Source organism: Choloepus didactylus, chromosome 9 (genome assembly GCF_015220235.1).
Source record: "Choloepus didactylus isolate mChoDid1 chromosome 9, mChoDid1.pri, whole genome shotgun sequence".
NCBI lineage: Eukaryota > Metazoa > Chordata > Mammalia > Pilosa > Megalonychidae > Choloepus > Choloepus didactylus.
Window position 1 is genome coordinate 48,593,981 of NC_051315.1, and position 18,247 is coordinate 48,612,227.

Below are 18,247 nucleotides of genomic sequence, written 5' to 3' on the forward strand. Positions count from 1 at the left end.
ACATGGAACCTTGGAGTTGTTATCAGCATAAATACCAAACACTAGGTAACACATGCACAGCGTTGGAGAAACTGCTCACTTTGATGACTTCTGGAATTAATCTAACTTCAAAATACCTCAATGCTTTCTTGCCTTCTCTTGTGTAAAACTGGGGTATTTTATACAGCCTTGGTGCTAGCATTCTAGAGGTCCGGCCTGACCTGTTTTTATGTTATTAAAGCTCAACTCACTGAATCTATTTATTTCAGTGTTACATATTTTTGTATACAAAAGAGGTGAGGGACCTGATTACACTACAGGGGAAAAATCTGTTTTGTCAAATGGGGCATTCAGATCTTTTCCTTCTTGTGTTCTGCTCCAACTGATCATGCCAGATAAAACCTCTTCTTTCAGAGACAAGTGTTAAGTGCCTGCTTCCCCAGCACACGTATTTGGAATACTGAGTTGCTTTCGCCAAATCTTGTTGATATGGTTAATCTGCTTAAGATACTTCGACAAGCAAGCAGCCAGGGTAGCAGAGTTAAGGGCTCCGTCTCCAGACCCATACCCAACACACAGAGGGATGCCAACTTTAACCCTAGGGCAGGCTTGGGAGCTGTAGGAAAGTGGAGTTCTTAGCTGACACGAACCTAAGGATTTATAAAGACTTGCTGATTTGGGATACAGATGGAGAATCAGAACTGGAGAGGTACTATGCCACCTAAAATTACAGGGGAGAAAAGATGAAGGGGGGTGTATGTTGCTTTTACCCATTTTTAACAATTTTGGTACCCTCACCCCAACCCCAACCCCAACGCAAGGTGAGGTAGCTTATAAGCCTTGAAAATTGCTACTTGCTGGCAGGCAGCATGCTAGTGGCTGACTAGCAAATCAAAAGATATTTCAATTCTTTTTCCTACATGCTGGCTAGGTAAAGAGGTAGCACTGGTTTTGTTGTCGTGGTGTAGTGAAATTGATTCAACACCAACAAGCATTCGTTGTTGCTTACTATAGTTTAAGCACTGTGCAGGGCATGGAAATAAAAAGATGAGAAAGCAGTTTCTGCCTCTGAGGAGTTTAGTGGGATCAGAAGACATAACAACCAACTATATCAGGGGATAGAGAGAAGAGGGTAGATTCTGGACATAATTAGGGAGAAACATGGCACAAACTTCATGATCATTTGTGAGAGCTGGGGCCTGAGGGGTGGAGGGAGGGGTTTGTTCAGGATGAATCAGGTCCTGGGTTTCTGGCTTGGGTACCTGGGTGGAGACTGGTTCCACTAACTGAGATAAAGAAAACAGGAAGAGGAGCAGGATTAGATGGGAAGGATGAACGGTGATGAGTTTAGTTTTATAGAGATGGGACGTAAGGTCCCTGAGGCCACACAGCTGAAACTTAGGAGGAGAAAGTAATGTTTCAGAGTCACCTAAATAGCAATAGTAGTTGAACCCTGAGAGTGAATGACATCTTTCAGAATTGTGAGCCAAAAACGAAATTCAGGGAAACACCAATAATTAAGAGGTAGATTGACGAAACAGTCCCACAGAGGAGAAGGAATTAATATGGAGATGGGAAGAGAACAGCGGGAGACAGGTATAACAGAGGCCAAGCGAGAGGTGCCTTTCAAGGAGGAGTGAGGAACCAACTGCACCAAATACAGCAGATACACACTGCATAAAAAAGATAGGAAAGCTCCCAGATTTTATAATCAGCAGATAAGTTTATGAACAGGAATTTCAACTGCACACTCGGAGAAGAAGCCAGACCGGAGAGATTGGAGAGATCTGAGGTGTGCATGGGAAGTGAGGTAGAGGAGACTACATTTTTTGAAAAAGTTTACATGAGAAGGAGCTAGAGGAAAAGAGTGCTTAGTCTGATTTAGTTTTAAGATATAAGAAACTCAAACCATCTAAAAAACAAATGCATTTATTTTTCTAGAAAATTGTTTAAAATTTCAAACTTAGTGGCACAAGGTAGTTCCCAGTTTTGTTCATTGCATGCTGTGATTTTAAAAAATGTCCATTGCAGTTATGCTTATAATTTTTCTTCCTAATTTTGTTTGTGTGTTTTCTCTTCCCCCACAGGTTAGTCTTGCCAGAGATCTGTTGTTTTATTAATTGAAAATACAAAGTTTTGGTTTTGTTGGGAGAAAAAGGATAAAAGCACAAAAGAGAGAGACTGAAATAGGAGGAGAAGGGGATAACTGGCAGAACAAGGTCCTGATGGTGCGGGATCCAGGCCACACCGTGAGCTCCTTGTCCTCTGATGCTTCAGGGAACGAGAAACGTAAGAACGGGTGTGGGTGTAGGTCTCCTTGTTGGGAGGAAGCAGGAAGTTGACGGTGTTTCCACCTGATGATCTCAATTTTACTCACTGCGTAAGAACTGAGACCTTACTGAAGTTAGCAGAGTGACGTTTAAGTAAGAAGGAAGAACTGCTGTGAGGGACGAGCCAGGAAGCTGACTGAGGGCTAGGGGTGCTGAGGCATGGTCAGGCTGGAGACAACGTGTGGCGGCATCAACACCGCCCAGGTGTGGTGGGAGGCGTGAAGGTGGACTGCTGAAGCTTCAGAGTTCTGCCAGGCTGGTGTGACTGAGGGATGGGGATACAAGAAAACTGAGGATACTGCTAAAGAAATAGTTCTCGTGCTCCAAAGTGGAGACCAAATTTCATAGGGATGGGAAACAGGTAAGGAATGACCAATAAATAGTGAGAATGGGAGGATCCCTTTGTATTTCAGATCAAGTTTAGTGGAGGTTAGTGTGAGTGAGATCCTGCAACAAAAAGCTTCTGAGGTGTGGTGTTTCTTGGTATGAAAACACAAGGTAGAGCAATGGCTCTAAGGCGTGGCTCAACAGAGTGAACACAAAGGCCATGGATGCTGAGAAGCTGGTACTGCAGGTTGAATATTTTGGAGAGGGTGGATAATACATATGGTGAAATCTTCCAGAACAAAGACAGGAGCTTGGGTGAAAAGGTACCACGGTCACCGGATATGAAGAAAGGATGAGAGATTTATGGAGGATGGTGATAGGTGGGTTGGAGCATGGCTTATGCATTAGTGGAGAGACTTCTGCCATGCTTTTAAAGCCAGGTAGCTCCTTACCACTAGGGCCTGCTTCTGTCAATATCTAAACACCCAGTGCCTGGGAGAGGTGAATTTTTAAGTCTTACTGGTAGAAACAGAAAGAATTTTTAAAAAGCTAAACTAGTGTTTTCTGTTTTTGATATAAGAGCCATCATGTGCTAAAGTTATACACATTATCTACAATACTACTATACACTTTTAGGCAAACCACATACCAGAAACTCCTGGTGGTGTCTTAATGAATTTTCCATTAAAGTGACTGATAACTGCTTCGCATTTTTCTGTTGATTCCATCCTATTTATACATAAAAATGAACACATAAATATTTAGATGTCATCAAATTGGCTAATGTATATGCAAATAAAACATCAGCAATTGTCCTCCAAATTCAAAGTCAATACTTTAAAACATTAGACATTATCTGTTATTGCACAGTATAAATAAGTTCCTAAATAATGAATCATGTAACATCGGCTTTTTCACATGGCCTTCTGGATTAGAACTTTGCCAAAAGTCAAAAGAATTTTTCTTTAGAAACCAAATTAACCACTACAGTGAAGTATCTTGGGAAAGGAGGCAAAAAATAGGGTGGAAGGAATGAAGGCACTTTAGCTGTGTCTGTAATATTTTGTTTCTTACAAGAAAAATCTGAAGCAAAATTTGTAAAATGTTATTATTTGTTAAATTTGTGCAGTGGGTTCAGGTGTCATGTTATTGTCTTACTTTTCTAAATGTTTGAAATGTTTCATTTAAAAACCCAATTATTAGCTTTATTAATGGTAAATCAAATTTCCATCTAATGAGGTAAAAACACAACAATTATCTTGAAATTGAGGAGGCTGATCGGTGTTTTTAGGAAATTGTAAGTATCCTGGTCTAATTAATCAAAATATTAAGGGCACACATCTTCATATGTGACATTTTTCTGCTATGGGCTACCAAATAGTATTCCAAATTTACCAAACATTTAGATTCTTGCTCAAGTTCAAGAAACCTTAATGAACTTCTGAAAGATGTGAGAAAATGTAAACCGATATTTAAGTATAATTTAAGTTCATGGTGCAACTTGGAGTCTCTCGATCATTTTTTTATTTTTCAGTGTAACTGGCAGAGTGATTGCTGATAATATAATAAAATAGGGCAGCGTGCTTACCTAGCAAAGCCAACACCACGACTTGTACCACTGGAATCACGTAGTATCCTTGTAGAAATCACTTGTCCGAACGGTTTGAGCATATTTTCAAGTTCTTGCTCATCCATGGACAGTGGCAAATTAGAAATATATAGGTTGGTAGGATCTTGTTCCTGTTGCTAAAACAGAATAGAGAACTACCCATTAATTTCCAGCAGAAGATGAGACATTTGTAATACAAGTAATATTTGCCTTAACACACCTGTTTTTCCTTACCCATTTTCTTTGCTCAGGTGCCTTTAAAGCACTACCCAGTAAGGTCATGGACATGCAGAATACCCGAATCGCCTTGGATAGTGTCAGAAGTTTGGACAAACTGTGCAGGTCAGATGGGAGCCCACAGAGCCATTCTTAGCAGATCTGGAAATGGAACTGCTGGCAAGCATTGCTGGAGCTGGAGAGGATGCCCTCACGAAGTCACAACTCTCAGCTGCTTGCCATGTTCTCCAAAATAACCAAGCTCTCTTCCACTGCTATTTTTAGGAGTCCTTTTAAAGTACGCTGTCAGGCAGGAAGCTATTACTGCCAATAATTCAATTTAGAGACAAATGAAGAAGGATCTTGGATCAAGTCATCTAGAGTTCAGAAGGGGCTTTTCCCAAATTCTTCTCCCCTGTTCTACGGCAGTGTCCTTACCACTTCTGAGTTGTGCTCACCAGTGGAAAGAGGAGAGCTTAATTAAGCAAAACAAGAAAACTCAAAGCCAGATAAAATGATACACTCGGGGCACAGCAAATTTTGGAATCTAGGCAAAGCTAAACTCAAAAATAGATGGAGGAGGGGGAGTTGCTAAATTCTTACTACTCAATTAGTGATCCAGGAACCAGCAGTGATAGTATTAACTAAGAGCTTATCAGAGATGCAGAATCTCAGGAGCCTCCCCAGACCTACATAATCAGAATTTGCATTTTAGCAAGATCTCAGGGTGATTCACATGCATTTGAAAGCAGAAAAGAAGTATTGTATCTTAGATCATTTCCTACCCACCCTTCCTTCCCTGAGGTAGAATCAGCTGAAACCAAAGATACATAAATGTTTTCTGAGAACCTACAACTGCTGTGTCTGTATGTGTGTGTGTGTATGTACTATGCATGTATATGTATGTATATATGTAGGTGTGTGAGTGTGTGTGTGTATATATATATATAAATATATATATATATATAGTAGAGTACAAATTGTCAGGGAAAAAGCTTACATGACAACTGGAATATTTTCTGACCAAGTCTGCAATTCTGAGATTATGGTAGCCTTAATGAATTTAAAATCAGGCTTTCCTTAGCTCTTATTAAGCAACTGTATTTTTACATACTGAACTAAGCAAACGTATGATTTTTCTGTGTGTTGTGCAGTTCCATGGATTTTTAAAAACTTTTTATTCTAGAACCATATATACAACCTAAAATTTCCCCTTTAACCACATTCAAATATATAATTCAGTGCTGGTAATTACATTCACAATGTTGTGCTACCCTTGCCACTATCCATTACCAAAACTTTCCATTAACCCAAACAGAAACTCTGTACATGATTTTTTAAAATAAGCCCTATTAATAAAATTAATTGATGTTGTAGCTTTAGGCAACAAAATAGCACACTCTCTGTAACAGTCTAGTTTTTTAAAGTGCATATACTTCAAAACTACATGTGAAGCACATGCATGTTTAAATTTGTGTAAAGCCTCTACAGCCAAATGTCTCCTAGCATTAATTAAACCTGAAATGAACTTTTTCCCTTCTTAAATAATCTGCAAGACAAAGCAAACATATTTATATTTATCTGTTAAGATAACAATCTGGTATCCTACAAGATACCGAATGCGCTAGCGTTCCCAAGAATTAAAGTTACCAAAGACCAAGCGGGACTACGGAAAGTACAGTCCCTGTGATTTCCTGGTTCTGACGCAGGAAGGCAGGAAGGCGGTGTGCAATCCGGCCAGTCCCAAAGGTCTACACAGCAGTGGCTCCCAGCCTGAGGGCCTTCGACTCTTAGGGCCCGGTGTGTGTGAAAGAAAATTAAAATTTTTCAAATGCTCAAGGGATGGCTGAATAATTACTCTCATTAACTTTTCATAGGCTAATCAAAATGCCATTAGAGCTGACATAAATTCAGTGTGTTACCACTGATTATTTTATGCTGAGCAAAACCTCCTTTTGGCAATTACCTAAGATATTATCTTTAATGTACAGAAATGGGAAAGTGATTTGCTTAATAAATGTAGAATAATAATACATAAAACATTTCAAAATACAGGGAAAGGCAACAAAAACGGTCTTAGGTATTTAAAGTTCTCAAATTCTTTGGAGGTGGGGTGGGAGGTAAAGCCTTATCTCCTTATTTCCACTTTACTTACCACCTCCACTAACCTCATCCAATGAATTGCACAGTTCCTTGATTAGCCATCTCATTTCGGCACTGACATCCCAGGGCCCTGAAGCTGTCCTTGGGTGCAGGATGGTATATGTTACTGTGGAAATCTGGTCTGCAACTAACCAACAAAGGCAGGGCTCTTTCTCCCTGAAAGTGGGTCCAGAGGGCCCTGTGGCCATATATAGCCAACCGACATATATAGTTCACCCTAGGCTGTCTTTATAGAAAATAATTATGCCTGCCTTCCAGCTGCTTCTAGTTATGAAGGGGAGATAGAAGCACAGGTAATGAATACTAGAATAGAAATGGGTACAAACCACAAACTGAAAGACAGATGGGGAGCTTGTCTTAGAGAAATTACGGAAAACTTTTCAGAAGGCTCATTGCTGAGCTGGGACTTGAGGATCAACAAGTCACAAGGCTGAAACCAGACTGTGAAACGCTATCTAAAGAGTCTGTATTTTGTCAGTCATTGCTTCTTAAACTTTTTCATTTAAGTTCTGATAACAAACAAGGGGAATGGATATGTAGAGCCTGGCAAAGGCCAACAGTCTTACCAGAGCTACAAAATTTCCTTGAAGTCTTGTGGGTTTACCTTTAAAAAGTCATGTAAATTTAAATCTTCTCCCTAACTATCCGTTTGTTTTAATATAGAAACAATGTTTCTGACTCAACACTTTCAAGAAAAACTGCTACTTCAGAAGATAAACCAAGTTGACCCTGTGATTTCAGGTTCTTTGATAGATTCTTTGATAGGTGGGGAAGAATGGGGGGGGGGGGCGGGTTCCTGAAAAATACGGAGCCTCTAGAGGCATGCAAGCAGGGAAATGATATGATCAAATCTATCTTATTAGGTATTTCTGAATCATGCTTACTCAGATTCAGAGTAAACTGGGAACTCCCTAATTAAAAACTCTTAGGACAAAGATATGGCATAAAAAAATATTATGTAAGAACACTTATAAATATTAAAATTACAATAAAAAAGGAAATAACTATTATTCCAGAATGCTCACAGGAGAATTTGTTATATGTGAAGTATTTTAAAAAGGGATTGACAATATGGGAATAGGTACTTAAATCTTTTTAGTTGCTTTTACTATTAAAATATTCCTAAAAATACTACCAATTCTTTAAGGTCTTGATTCAATGAAGAAAAGATATTTAAAAGTTCTAAGATCAGAATCCAGAAAGAAACTGAGTTCTTAAACTGTGCAGTGTTACAATGAGATAGAATATATTAAATACAGGTAAATATTTCCTATGCTTTCCATGCCTTTGCTTTCAATAGCAACAACCCTTATCAGTTATGGCCTTCACAACTAATGTTATTTATCCTTCTTTTCCAAATGGCCAACCTGTCCTGCAAACACAGCGCACACAGTTGCAATAACTTTAAAATTGGAAAACAAGAAGAAACTCCAAGCTGGCAGCACTGACCACAAAACTATCTAGTCCTCAGAGCGTCCGTGATTTCCAGATATGCACAGTGAAGGAACATATAATACTTTGTAGTAACTGGAGTATGGCTCTTGAAAGAGTCTAATTTACTGTCTTTAAAATTATCAGGGATGGCCCTACCTCTGGCTTTCTTACATGAAATGCCACATCTGAAAAAACGATTGTTCTGTAAATGATGGGTGGCCAGACATAAAGAAGGGAGCCAACCAGCCTCTTTATGTCCCTAAGCATGGAAAGGGCTCCCAGCTTCTCTGACAAGTAGAAAATGAGATCCCACATTGGCTGAGAGGGGGATAAACAGCTACTAATGTTCACTTGAGTAGAAAACTGGGGCTCAGAGGTCCTGCCTGGTGCTTTGCACTCGGTCATCATCTGAAAGAAATTAACAAAAACCTCCCTGTGCGTGTGGAATGGTTCCTAAAATGCAAGAAAGGGACTTGGCAGGAGAACCAGACATCTGTTTTCTCTTGTACTGAATAGGTCCGGCGACCAGCAGATTGCTGCTTACACGCATGTGACTGCAAACTCCGCGGAGCAGGGTGGGCCTCTGTGCATGGAAGGGGGAGGCCGCATTCCTGCTCGCTTGCCTGCCTGTTAGCTGAAAAAAATGTGCACGCTTACCACCAGCCAAATAACATATGATGATCTGCGGACCCCCAGCAGGCCTCAGGAGGTACTGAAATCATTCTATTAACAGATATCACCAATGCTGATCACAGTTGTATGTCTTTTTAGTTAGTTATTGGTTTCTTTTTCATCTCTAAACATGCACACGTTTGAAACATCTGCCAAGGTCTATATAAAAAGGGCGGGCCTTGGGCCTTTTGGAAACCCTACTGGATAAATTTCATCAGGGTACTCAGTGGACAGAGCTCAATAAATATAATGTTTAAACATCCCTTACTTAATTCTCAGTTTTTGCCAAAGCATGGAAGTTTCTCTCTCATTTAACTGTCTTCTTTGACCGTCAACAAAGCAAGCATTCAATACCTACCAGTGCCAGGTATAAGGTAAGCAATGAAAATTAAAACATGAATAAAGAAACAATTGCTACTAATACTCTCAATTTGCAGTTTTGCAATTTAGTTTTGAATGTTGTGGAATCAATCCTCTTATCAGTCCAGTTTATCAAATGTGCCAGTGTATTTTCCATCCAAACCTTCCCTAATTGAATGCTCTTTAATTTTTTCTAGTTATATAAGAAAACAAGCCTCGAATATGTGGTACTGTGAATTTTCAACACCTTCCAGTGTCCTGATTAATTCACAAAGGGAAGTGGCAGGTGATGGGTCTCTTTAACATCCAACCATGGAATTCAGGCTTAAACTTCTTTTAATAATTGTCTCCCAAAAGGTGTGTGACAGGTGCCCCTTAACTAGACACTGAAACCCATGGTTCTATGGAGTTCTGTAGAACAAGAGACCTTCTGGCATTTAAGACATCTTTTGTAAATTTTAATGATGGCATGAAAAAGAAACCGTATCCAGGAAATACAGTCACACTACAGGGACCCGAAGAAATTCACAATGTGCAGAATGCTGGCACACTGCCCAAGTCTCTGAACCTGTGCACTGTTCCTGCCCTATGGATGATGTGGGAAGGGATGGCTTTCTCCCAGCCAATTCACAGTATCAAGTCTCCTAAGGTGGTCTTTGAACAGTGCTCATTATAACTCACAGGAAGGCTGGTATTCAAAGTGCACTGTTGACATGAAACATAGTGCCAATCCACACTCAACCCAGTTTTGACTAAATGCATTACAGAAACTTCTTCAAAACAGCATATATTTAATGTACAATGCAGCTTAATATCACAGGCATTGGAAATGATGCCAGGGTGAGTGCTCACAAGTACCCCCTCTAACAGAGGCCTCTGCATCTGTAACAGATTGTTAAAATAGGCCTTTTTCTAACTCTGTTTGGGCAGAGGCCCCAAGACAATTGGTGTCAGGCACGCCCACACTCCAAAGATGCCAGACTACCTAAAGAAGCCTGGCTGGCTGAGAACTGGTTTGAGGTCCTTAGCTGACCACCCAACCTCCTTTCTATGAGAATAGAGAAGCTGCTGGGGAGATGTGTTGATGTGTCCTGAGTCTCACAAATGGGCTGCTTCCCTTGCCCACCAATCAAGCAAGAGGGGCTTTAAGAGACCTCTCAGGAAGTTTGATCTGTGTCCCATGGAGCTTGGTGGATACAATGGATTGATGTTTGAATTAAATCCGAGGAATCTAAAAGGCAAAAGGCTGGTTGAAATGGTCTGTAAGTACAGTTGGGAATTAATTACTCTTTCACAGGTAAATTAGATGTGGGCATGCAAAGTAGAGTCAAGCCCAGGGCTGTGTTAGATCCTCCCAAGAAGGCAGATTTGAGGGGCAAGAAAAGCCTATAGAGAAAGGGGCTGAAGATAGACTGAGGATATGCATTCTCTAGCTTCAAGGAACTCTAGGAGAAAGATCACCAATCAAGCTGGGAGAGGTGGGAGAGATATCCAAAAAATTCACAAAGCAACCTATGAGATAGTCAGCTTTCTGCTAGTCCAGAGAAAGCAACAGCAGATTACACCAGTGTCAGGTCAAGGAAGAACTTTCCCATCCTTTAACCCTGTGTGGTGGTTTGGAGCTGTTATGTACTCCAGAAAAAAGCTGTTATGTACCCCATAGAAAGGTTCTTTTAATCCATTCCTGTGGGTGTAGACCTATTGTGGGTAGGACCTTTTAATTAGGTTATTTCAATCGAGATGTGACCCAGCCCATTTAGGGTTGATCTTAATCCAAAATTTTACTGGAGTCTTTTATGAGAGGATAAGAGCTCAGAGAAGCCCCAGAGACGCTGAGACAAGGACACACCCACAGAAGCTGAGAGAAGAAGCCACTGAAGCCAGAGGCTGAAAGCAAGGAAACCTGGGAGAGAAGGACTAGCAGATGTTGGCCATATGCCTTCCCATGTGACAGGTGTCCCAGATGACAACAGCCTTTCTTCAGAGAAGGTATCGTCCTGTTGATGCTTTAATTTGAATATTCTCATGGCCTTAGAATAGTAAATATGTAAGCTAATAAATCCTCATTGTAAAAGAACTCATTTCTGGTATATTGCATTCTGGTAGCTTTAGCAAAATGAACCACCCTGGTTCCTGACCCTGGAGGAGTTAGAAACCATAGCTAGTAAGCTGATGGAATGGGGAAAACACAAGTTGGGGAAATAGGAGAGAAAATAACCATGCCCCCATACCATGGTAGGCTTGCTACTTGGAGCAGACCTGAGCTAGGAGAATGGGAGAAGAGGAAAGATTTAATGTTACATAACACCTAAAATTTTCTCAAATAAACAGTATTGGATATTTAAATTACAGGCATCACATATTTAACATCAGTAAACTATTCTTGAAATTCAGAAACTTGGTGTCAAAATGTTAATCAGAAGCCTAGTTTGCATCATTTGACACAGGAAAAATTATGATATATGTCAACCACAACCCCCAATCTATTTCCTAAAATGTAATTAAAATATTTTCTTATCTTCCTACAATTTCCTAAAATATATCTAAATATATCAGTTGCATATATATGTGTGTATGTTGATACACACACACACACACACACACACAAACAACTGCTGTGGAAACCTTTAAAACATTGCTTCCTGATCATCAGATAATCAATATGGTTAACAGTTGCTTCATAGGCTATGATGTGTCTCTTAGCACTAGCAACATCTGAGACACCAATCCCTTTTGCTGACTATCAGCACAGCTTGTTTTACCCCAATTCAGTTTTATTGAGATATATTCAAATACCCTATCATCCACAGCGTACAATCAGTTGTTCATAGTGCCATCATATAGATGTGCATTCATCAGCAAAGTCAATTTCTGAACAGTATCATTACTCCAAAACAAAAAACAAACAAACAAAAAATACAAGTAAAGAAGAATACCCCAAACATCCCATCTCCCCAGACCTCCCTATTATTCATTTAATTTTTGTCCCCATTTTTCTACTCATCTGTCCATACACTGGATGAATGGAGTGGGAGCCACAAGATTTTCACCATCACACAGTCACACTTTGTAAGCTATATAGTTATACAATCATCTTCAAGAATCAAGGCTACTGGGGTGCAGTTCAACAGTTTCAGGTATTTCCTTCTAGCTATTCTAATACACTAAAAACTAAAAAGGGACATCTATATAACGCATAAGAATAACTTCCAGAATGACCATTTCACTCCATTTGAAATCTCTCAGCCCCTGAAACTTTCATTTCTCTTCCCCCTTTGTTCTAAGAAGGCTTTATCAATCCCATGAAGCTGGGTCCATACTCATCCACAAGAGTCATGTCCCACGTTGACAGGGAGATTTACACCTCTGGGAGTCATGTCCCACGTGGGGGGAGGGCAGTGAGTTTACCTGCTGTGTGGGCTTAGAGAGAGAGGCCACATCTGAGCAACAAAAGAGATTCTCTGGGGGAGACTCTTAGGCAAAATTATAAGTAGTCTTAGCCTCTCCTTTGCAATAACAAGCTTCATAAGTGTAAGCCCCAAGACTGAGGGCTTGGCCTTCAAACCGGTAGTCCCCAATGCTTGTGAGAATATCAGTAATTCCCCAGGTGAGGAAGTTTAATATTTCTGCATTTTCCCCCAGCCCCTCAGGGGGCTTCGCAAATACATTTTTATTCTCTGCCCAAATTATTGTGGGATATATCAGGGTTTCACACTAACCTGTACATACCTACCAGATCTCACTCCCCATTCAGAGTTCCATGTAATTATAGTGTTTGAATACACTGAGCATACAAGTTAAATTACTCAGTATCAGCAGTTTTTAAAATCTCTATATGTGATTCTAACATTTTACAAACCGTATTTTGAATGTAACTTGAGATTTTTCCCTTATAACATTTTAAAATATTGTATTGAGTTCAGATAATGTAAATATAAATTTGTCCTATACAGAAACAGTTGAACATGTATTGAGAGATAACGTATATTTCATGAAGTTTGGATATGAAAAATCAAGAGTCATCCTACCAAAAAAAAAAAAAATCATTAACCAGTAAGACCTGATATGAACAAAGGGACTCAAGAATTTATTATTATCTAGGAGTGGCTGGAAAAGTCATGAGACGTTCCCTGGATTTTACCCAAGGGAGGAGGAAACAGGAGCTTTATGGAGTGAGTCAGAATGGACAGAAGGGAGGAAAGAATAGTTGTTCTCTGACTGTATCCTAACAGTCCTGCTTACATAATATATGGCCAACCATGGTTTACAGACCAGAATTAACAGTCTGCAAATCATTATGCAAAGTCGTATTGCATATTCACAATAGATATATTTAAAACCTCAAGAATCACCGTCTTTCAACAATCCACAAGGAATTACTCTACACTGGATAAATAATCTCAAAATTCATGGTGCTTAATATTTAAAGCTTCTGTTTATTTTAACTTCTTACTCTGGAGTTTAAGTAGCTGCATACCTGTCCTTAAGGTCTGAGCAGCTAATGCACCTCTTTACTTCAGTCCTTTAACTTCCTTAAACCTTGTTTCCAATGGAAACATGAAAGCTTATCATGTACCACTATTCAGAAATAGCAGAGGATAGCACAAAATTACATTTCCCCATACTTCAAGAAGCCAGAAGATATAAAATTATAGCTATTTTGGAAAGACTATCCAAAATATCAAATTGTTGGTTTCCCGGATTGAAAATACTTTCTATAGCAATTGTAGGACCAAAGATGGGAAAAAATTTCTTTATAATTACATGAATATTTTAATAACTGCACTGTGTGTACTATATTTTGATATAACCCAAACTTACATTTGGACAACAAAGAAAGGGACATAAATATCCATTTAATCAATTGTGACTCCTGGGCCAATCAAAGAGTCAGGGATTTTTTGGGTAATGATATTATCCACTTACTGATGCACACCTTTTCGAGGGTTACTCTTCTCTCTGAATCTTAATTCTTCTTATTAAAAAGATTATGCCTACTTCAAAGTAGGAGGATGGGACCGGACAATTCGAGGTCCCTTCAGCTTTTAGAATTATGATTCCATCTGAACTAGTGACTTAGATCACATGACACCAACTCCTCCAAGTTCATCAAGTGTATTCTAAGTCATCATCACTCTTCGAAGAAGGGACTGGGCATCTTAAAATGTCTAACTTTAATGACGAAAACCTAACAAGAAAAGAGCTAATGACCAGCTGGTCAACTTGATTTACTTTCATAAATTATGATATTACAGGTAAAAAATTTAAAAGGAAAAAACAGCATAAGACATAAGTATTCAAGCAAAACATTATTTTTTACAGTAATTAATATCCATGCATAGGGTACTAATACATACAATAAGCATGAAACATATGGGCTCCATTTTATAATTCTGGAACATTCAGCAATATTCTTCAACTGGGGGGGGAGGGATTCTCCATTGATACTCCTCATCTAGAATGCTCAAAGCTCATCAGAAACAAGGCTGACTGGAGAACTCCTTAAAGAAGATTTACATCTCATAAAGAACCAGTGTCTAAAAATGACTGCCTATCGTGCAGAAGAAATAGCATCTGTAGCTTACATTTGCTTTAGGAACTATCACATTACATTTGTGTAAAACATATGTATGCACTAGTTATATAAAGTATTTTGTTGTTCTTTTAAAATAGGACATTCTACCCACAATTATCTTGTGAAGTGTGTCTAAACTATATTAATTCCTTGAACACTGACATTTAAAAAAAAACCCACAATAGTACAGATTGTAAAGACCCTCAAATATGTAATGACATGAGAAAATCAGGTGCTATTTCTTGATTTACTTGTGGTGTTACAGGAGATACTATGGGTATGCCTAAACATTTAAAAATCCATCTTCACACGTGAAATTAGGAGGAATAGCCTGAGGAACAATAGTTACTAGTGAGGATGTGGAGACGTGGAACACGTGCCCTCAAGTAACCGTGACTGGAAAAACAGACGTGCCAGGCTTAAACACCAAACTCGTGGAGGACAGAAATGATTACTGGCTCTCAACTCACCTTCGCCATTTGAGCTTGAACCCCATTAGCCTTCAGGGCAGACACAGCTTTCTGAGCCGCTGCAGGACTATCAAAGTCGACAAAACCATAACCTGAAAGGCAAAACACAAGTAAATGATAAGCCATTATTTTATGACTGTGTAAAGACTAAAAGAATGATTCCATTTTGTTTCTGATGCAGGCAACAGAAACGAAAACCCTAACGTCCTGACAGACCCAGAGCCTCTACCAGCAGCAGCCCAGGAGCATCGTCTGCCATCAGAAAGAGAAGCCTCCCTTTAAAGAGAAATAAAGAATCACCTTTTCCCTATTTAAGATCTCCTTCTCAAGTGTCTCATAGATATTGTGAAAATGACATCTAAGTTACCAACCAAAAAAATTAAAAGGGGGAAAAAACAGCTACAAACAAACAGCATTTTACATGATTTGGTTAAAAAAAGAGAGCAATCCTATTGAGCTCACTGATGACAGGAACAAAACAACTGCACTTCATTCAGTAGGCTATACCTTAATTTTCAAGTAACATAATTAAAATAAAACATGGCTAATCATTTCCCTTCAAAGAAGGGGTGGGGGGGGATGCCTCTAGATACCCAAAATAGCTGTGTAATCTGTTCATGTCCTGAAGTATAAAAACAAAACAAAAGAAAACAAACAACCTCCTAAGAGAGGCCTTGATGCAAAGCCTATGCACCCATAGCTTTACAGTTTAGCTGGTAATCTGTTTTCTCAGGTCACAGCAAATCTAAAGCAGGAAATTAGAAAAAAAGGGGGTAGAGGTAAGGGTAGGGCTTCTACAAAAGTATATGGATGGCATCTGTGAGTGGAAACCAATAATAAAGAAAAAAAGAGACAAACTAAACAAAGAACAACGTAAAAGTAAACAGCCTCACAAATCTCAACAAATCCCATGGCCATCATGGTATGGGACAATCACTGATTTTTTTCGTCTGATAACTCAAGTTACAGAGAAAAGGTTAAATTATATTCAGTACACTGCTTTAAATATCAGGGTACCAGGAAAATACCAACACAATTTTTCTTGAACTCAAACCAATTATTAAAAAATTAATTTTAACTGGGTAAAAATATTGTGAAAAAGAAAAGCACTGTTTGGAGGCTAAGTAGAAGAGGGGATAGCCCTGTCATTTATTTACATATATTATTTTTAAAATTAATAATTTAGACAGTATGGTACTAGTGTCAAAACAAATATATATATATATATATATATATATATATAATCAATGAAACCAAACAGAAATCTCAGACATAAACCAAAGGTCAGTTTTGTAACAGTAGAACCCAAAATATTGCCTGGTTGCAAAATAAGTTATAATGAAAAGGAACAGACTATCAATTACAGAAATAGATGTTTTAGAAGAGATGAATGTTAAAGGTGAAACAGGAAGCAGCTTCCTCGTATTACCTGAAGTTGGACTGAATAAAGCTTAATTTGATATAGACAATGTAGAGAAATAGCCAGGTTGGAGAGAAAAAGAAGAGCTGATCATATTAAAGGGGAGAATGCTACTCAACTGCCAGGTTAGCAATTAGGTTAAACATACTTTGGGTGTTATTTTGAAATCTTCTGTGAATGCTAAAGCTAACACTCTTTGGAGGCACACACAAGACGACACAGATGCTTATTCTCTCACTCCCTTATGTATTTTAATACCAAACACAATTTTTGTAGGTCATAAATGAATATCCAGCTACATCCAGCATTTATTATGAAACGCTGTATCATAATAAATTTAGGCACAATCTGACTGAAGGACATTTAAGTTATGTTCCCAATTTTGTTATTGTCAGTAAATTACAGTAAACAGATGGTCTCCATTTTGATGTCATTGTACCTGAAGATATTATTTACACAAGGTCCTATTAGTATTATTTTAGCTGTTACTTTCTTATTAAGATAAAGCTATAATAGTTGTAATAAATGATGTGTATATCCTTTTCTGGCCTTTTCCAATGCCAATCACACTATAACTGTTTCATTAATATTTGCTGAAGACATATCATAGTTAACCAGGAAATTCTGTGCTATTTCATTGTCTATCTATATCACTTTTCAAATGAACATAAGACTAAATATAATTTGAGTTATACAAATTCTTTGAGATTCAATATAGAAAAACATATAAAGATGTTTTGGAAGACGTAGTCACTAAATAACCCAGTGCCCTCTCACTGAGGATCCCCAGGGGGATTATTCTCCGATTTTGGTACCTGGCATAGGTAAGTTTCTCCTGCACCCTGGATTTCACTCTCCACGTTGTAATGACTGAACCTTCGGATTGACTAGGTTTTCTATTTTTGCCTTAGCCACCAAGAAATGTGGAGCCATATTTTTGGCCCATACAGAGAAGGGCATATAGAGAAGGCATTTTTGTAATCTGAAGTTTCCTATTTTGACTGGTGTGTGTCTGTGTATGTATCAGTATAGGACAAAGAAAACTCACAAAGTATTTATTGAGAAACTAACTAACTATTTATGCTTATAGAGTTGCATATAAGACCAGAACACACACCCACACACCCACCACTGCTGGTAAGCATATAAATATCTTTTGCTGGTTAAATGCAGACAAAACTTGAAATGTAAAAGAGCCACTAATCTGTGAATTTTTAAATTTAAAAACTAAGGTATACGTTATTCAGACCAGCGTTTTCTTCAGCTCCATTTTCTCTTGGATAGTGGCTCCAAAATTTGTTTTGTGATAAAAAAAATTTTTGTGCTCTTTAAGATATCGTTTTTAGATATGTAATTCTTTAATCTCTTCAATCTCAAAAATTTAGTATACAATGCAATATTTTTCATTCATACCAATACTCTGCAATTAATCTCTTATCCATTAATTTATATTCACCTTCAATCAATCAATCTAATTTCAAGTTATCTATAACATAGGTAACATGTTAACTAACCTTATTATAAGTTAAATTGCTATTTCTTCTCATATGTCCTAAAATTACTTTTTTCATCAACCCTCTCATTCTTGCTTTCAGGATTTTAAAAATCTCGTCTTGTTTACCCTCTCCATAGACACCTACTGCTGAAAGGTTTCTGCCAGGCAAGAAAGAGTCCTGAAATATTTCTATCACT

At 38.4% G+C, this 18,247-nt stretch overlaps 1 protein-coding gene across 7 annotated transcripts in view; it reads right to left on the bottom strand.

Moving 5' to 3' along the window:
* Window positions 1–18,247, bottom strand: part of RBMS1 (RNA binding motif single stranded interacting protein 1) — a 241,111-nt gene that overhangs the window by 19,281 nt on the left and 203,583 nt on the right. For all 7 annotated transcript variants that reach the window (XM_037849561.1, XM_037849559.1, XM_037849558.1 and 4 more), the window contains exons 4-6: window positions 15,136–15,227; window positions 4,225–4,382; window positions 3,286–3,365 (exon numbers count right to left, since the gene is read on the bottom strand). In XM_037849561.1, the coding sequence (XP_037705489.1) occupies window positions 3,286–3,365; window positions 4,225–4,382; window positions 15,136–15,227 (330 nt within the window). The remainder of the gene's footprint in view (window positions 1–3,285; window positions 3,366–4,224; window positions 4,383–15,135; window positions 15,228–18,247) is intronic.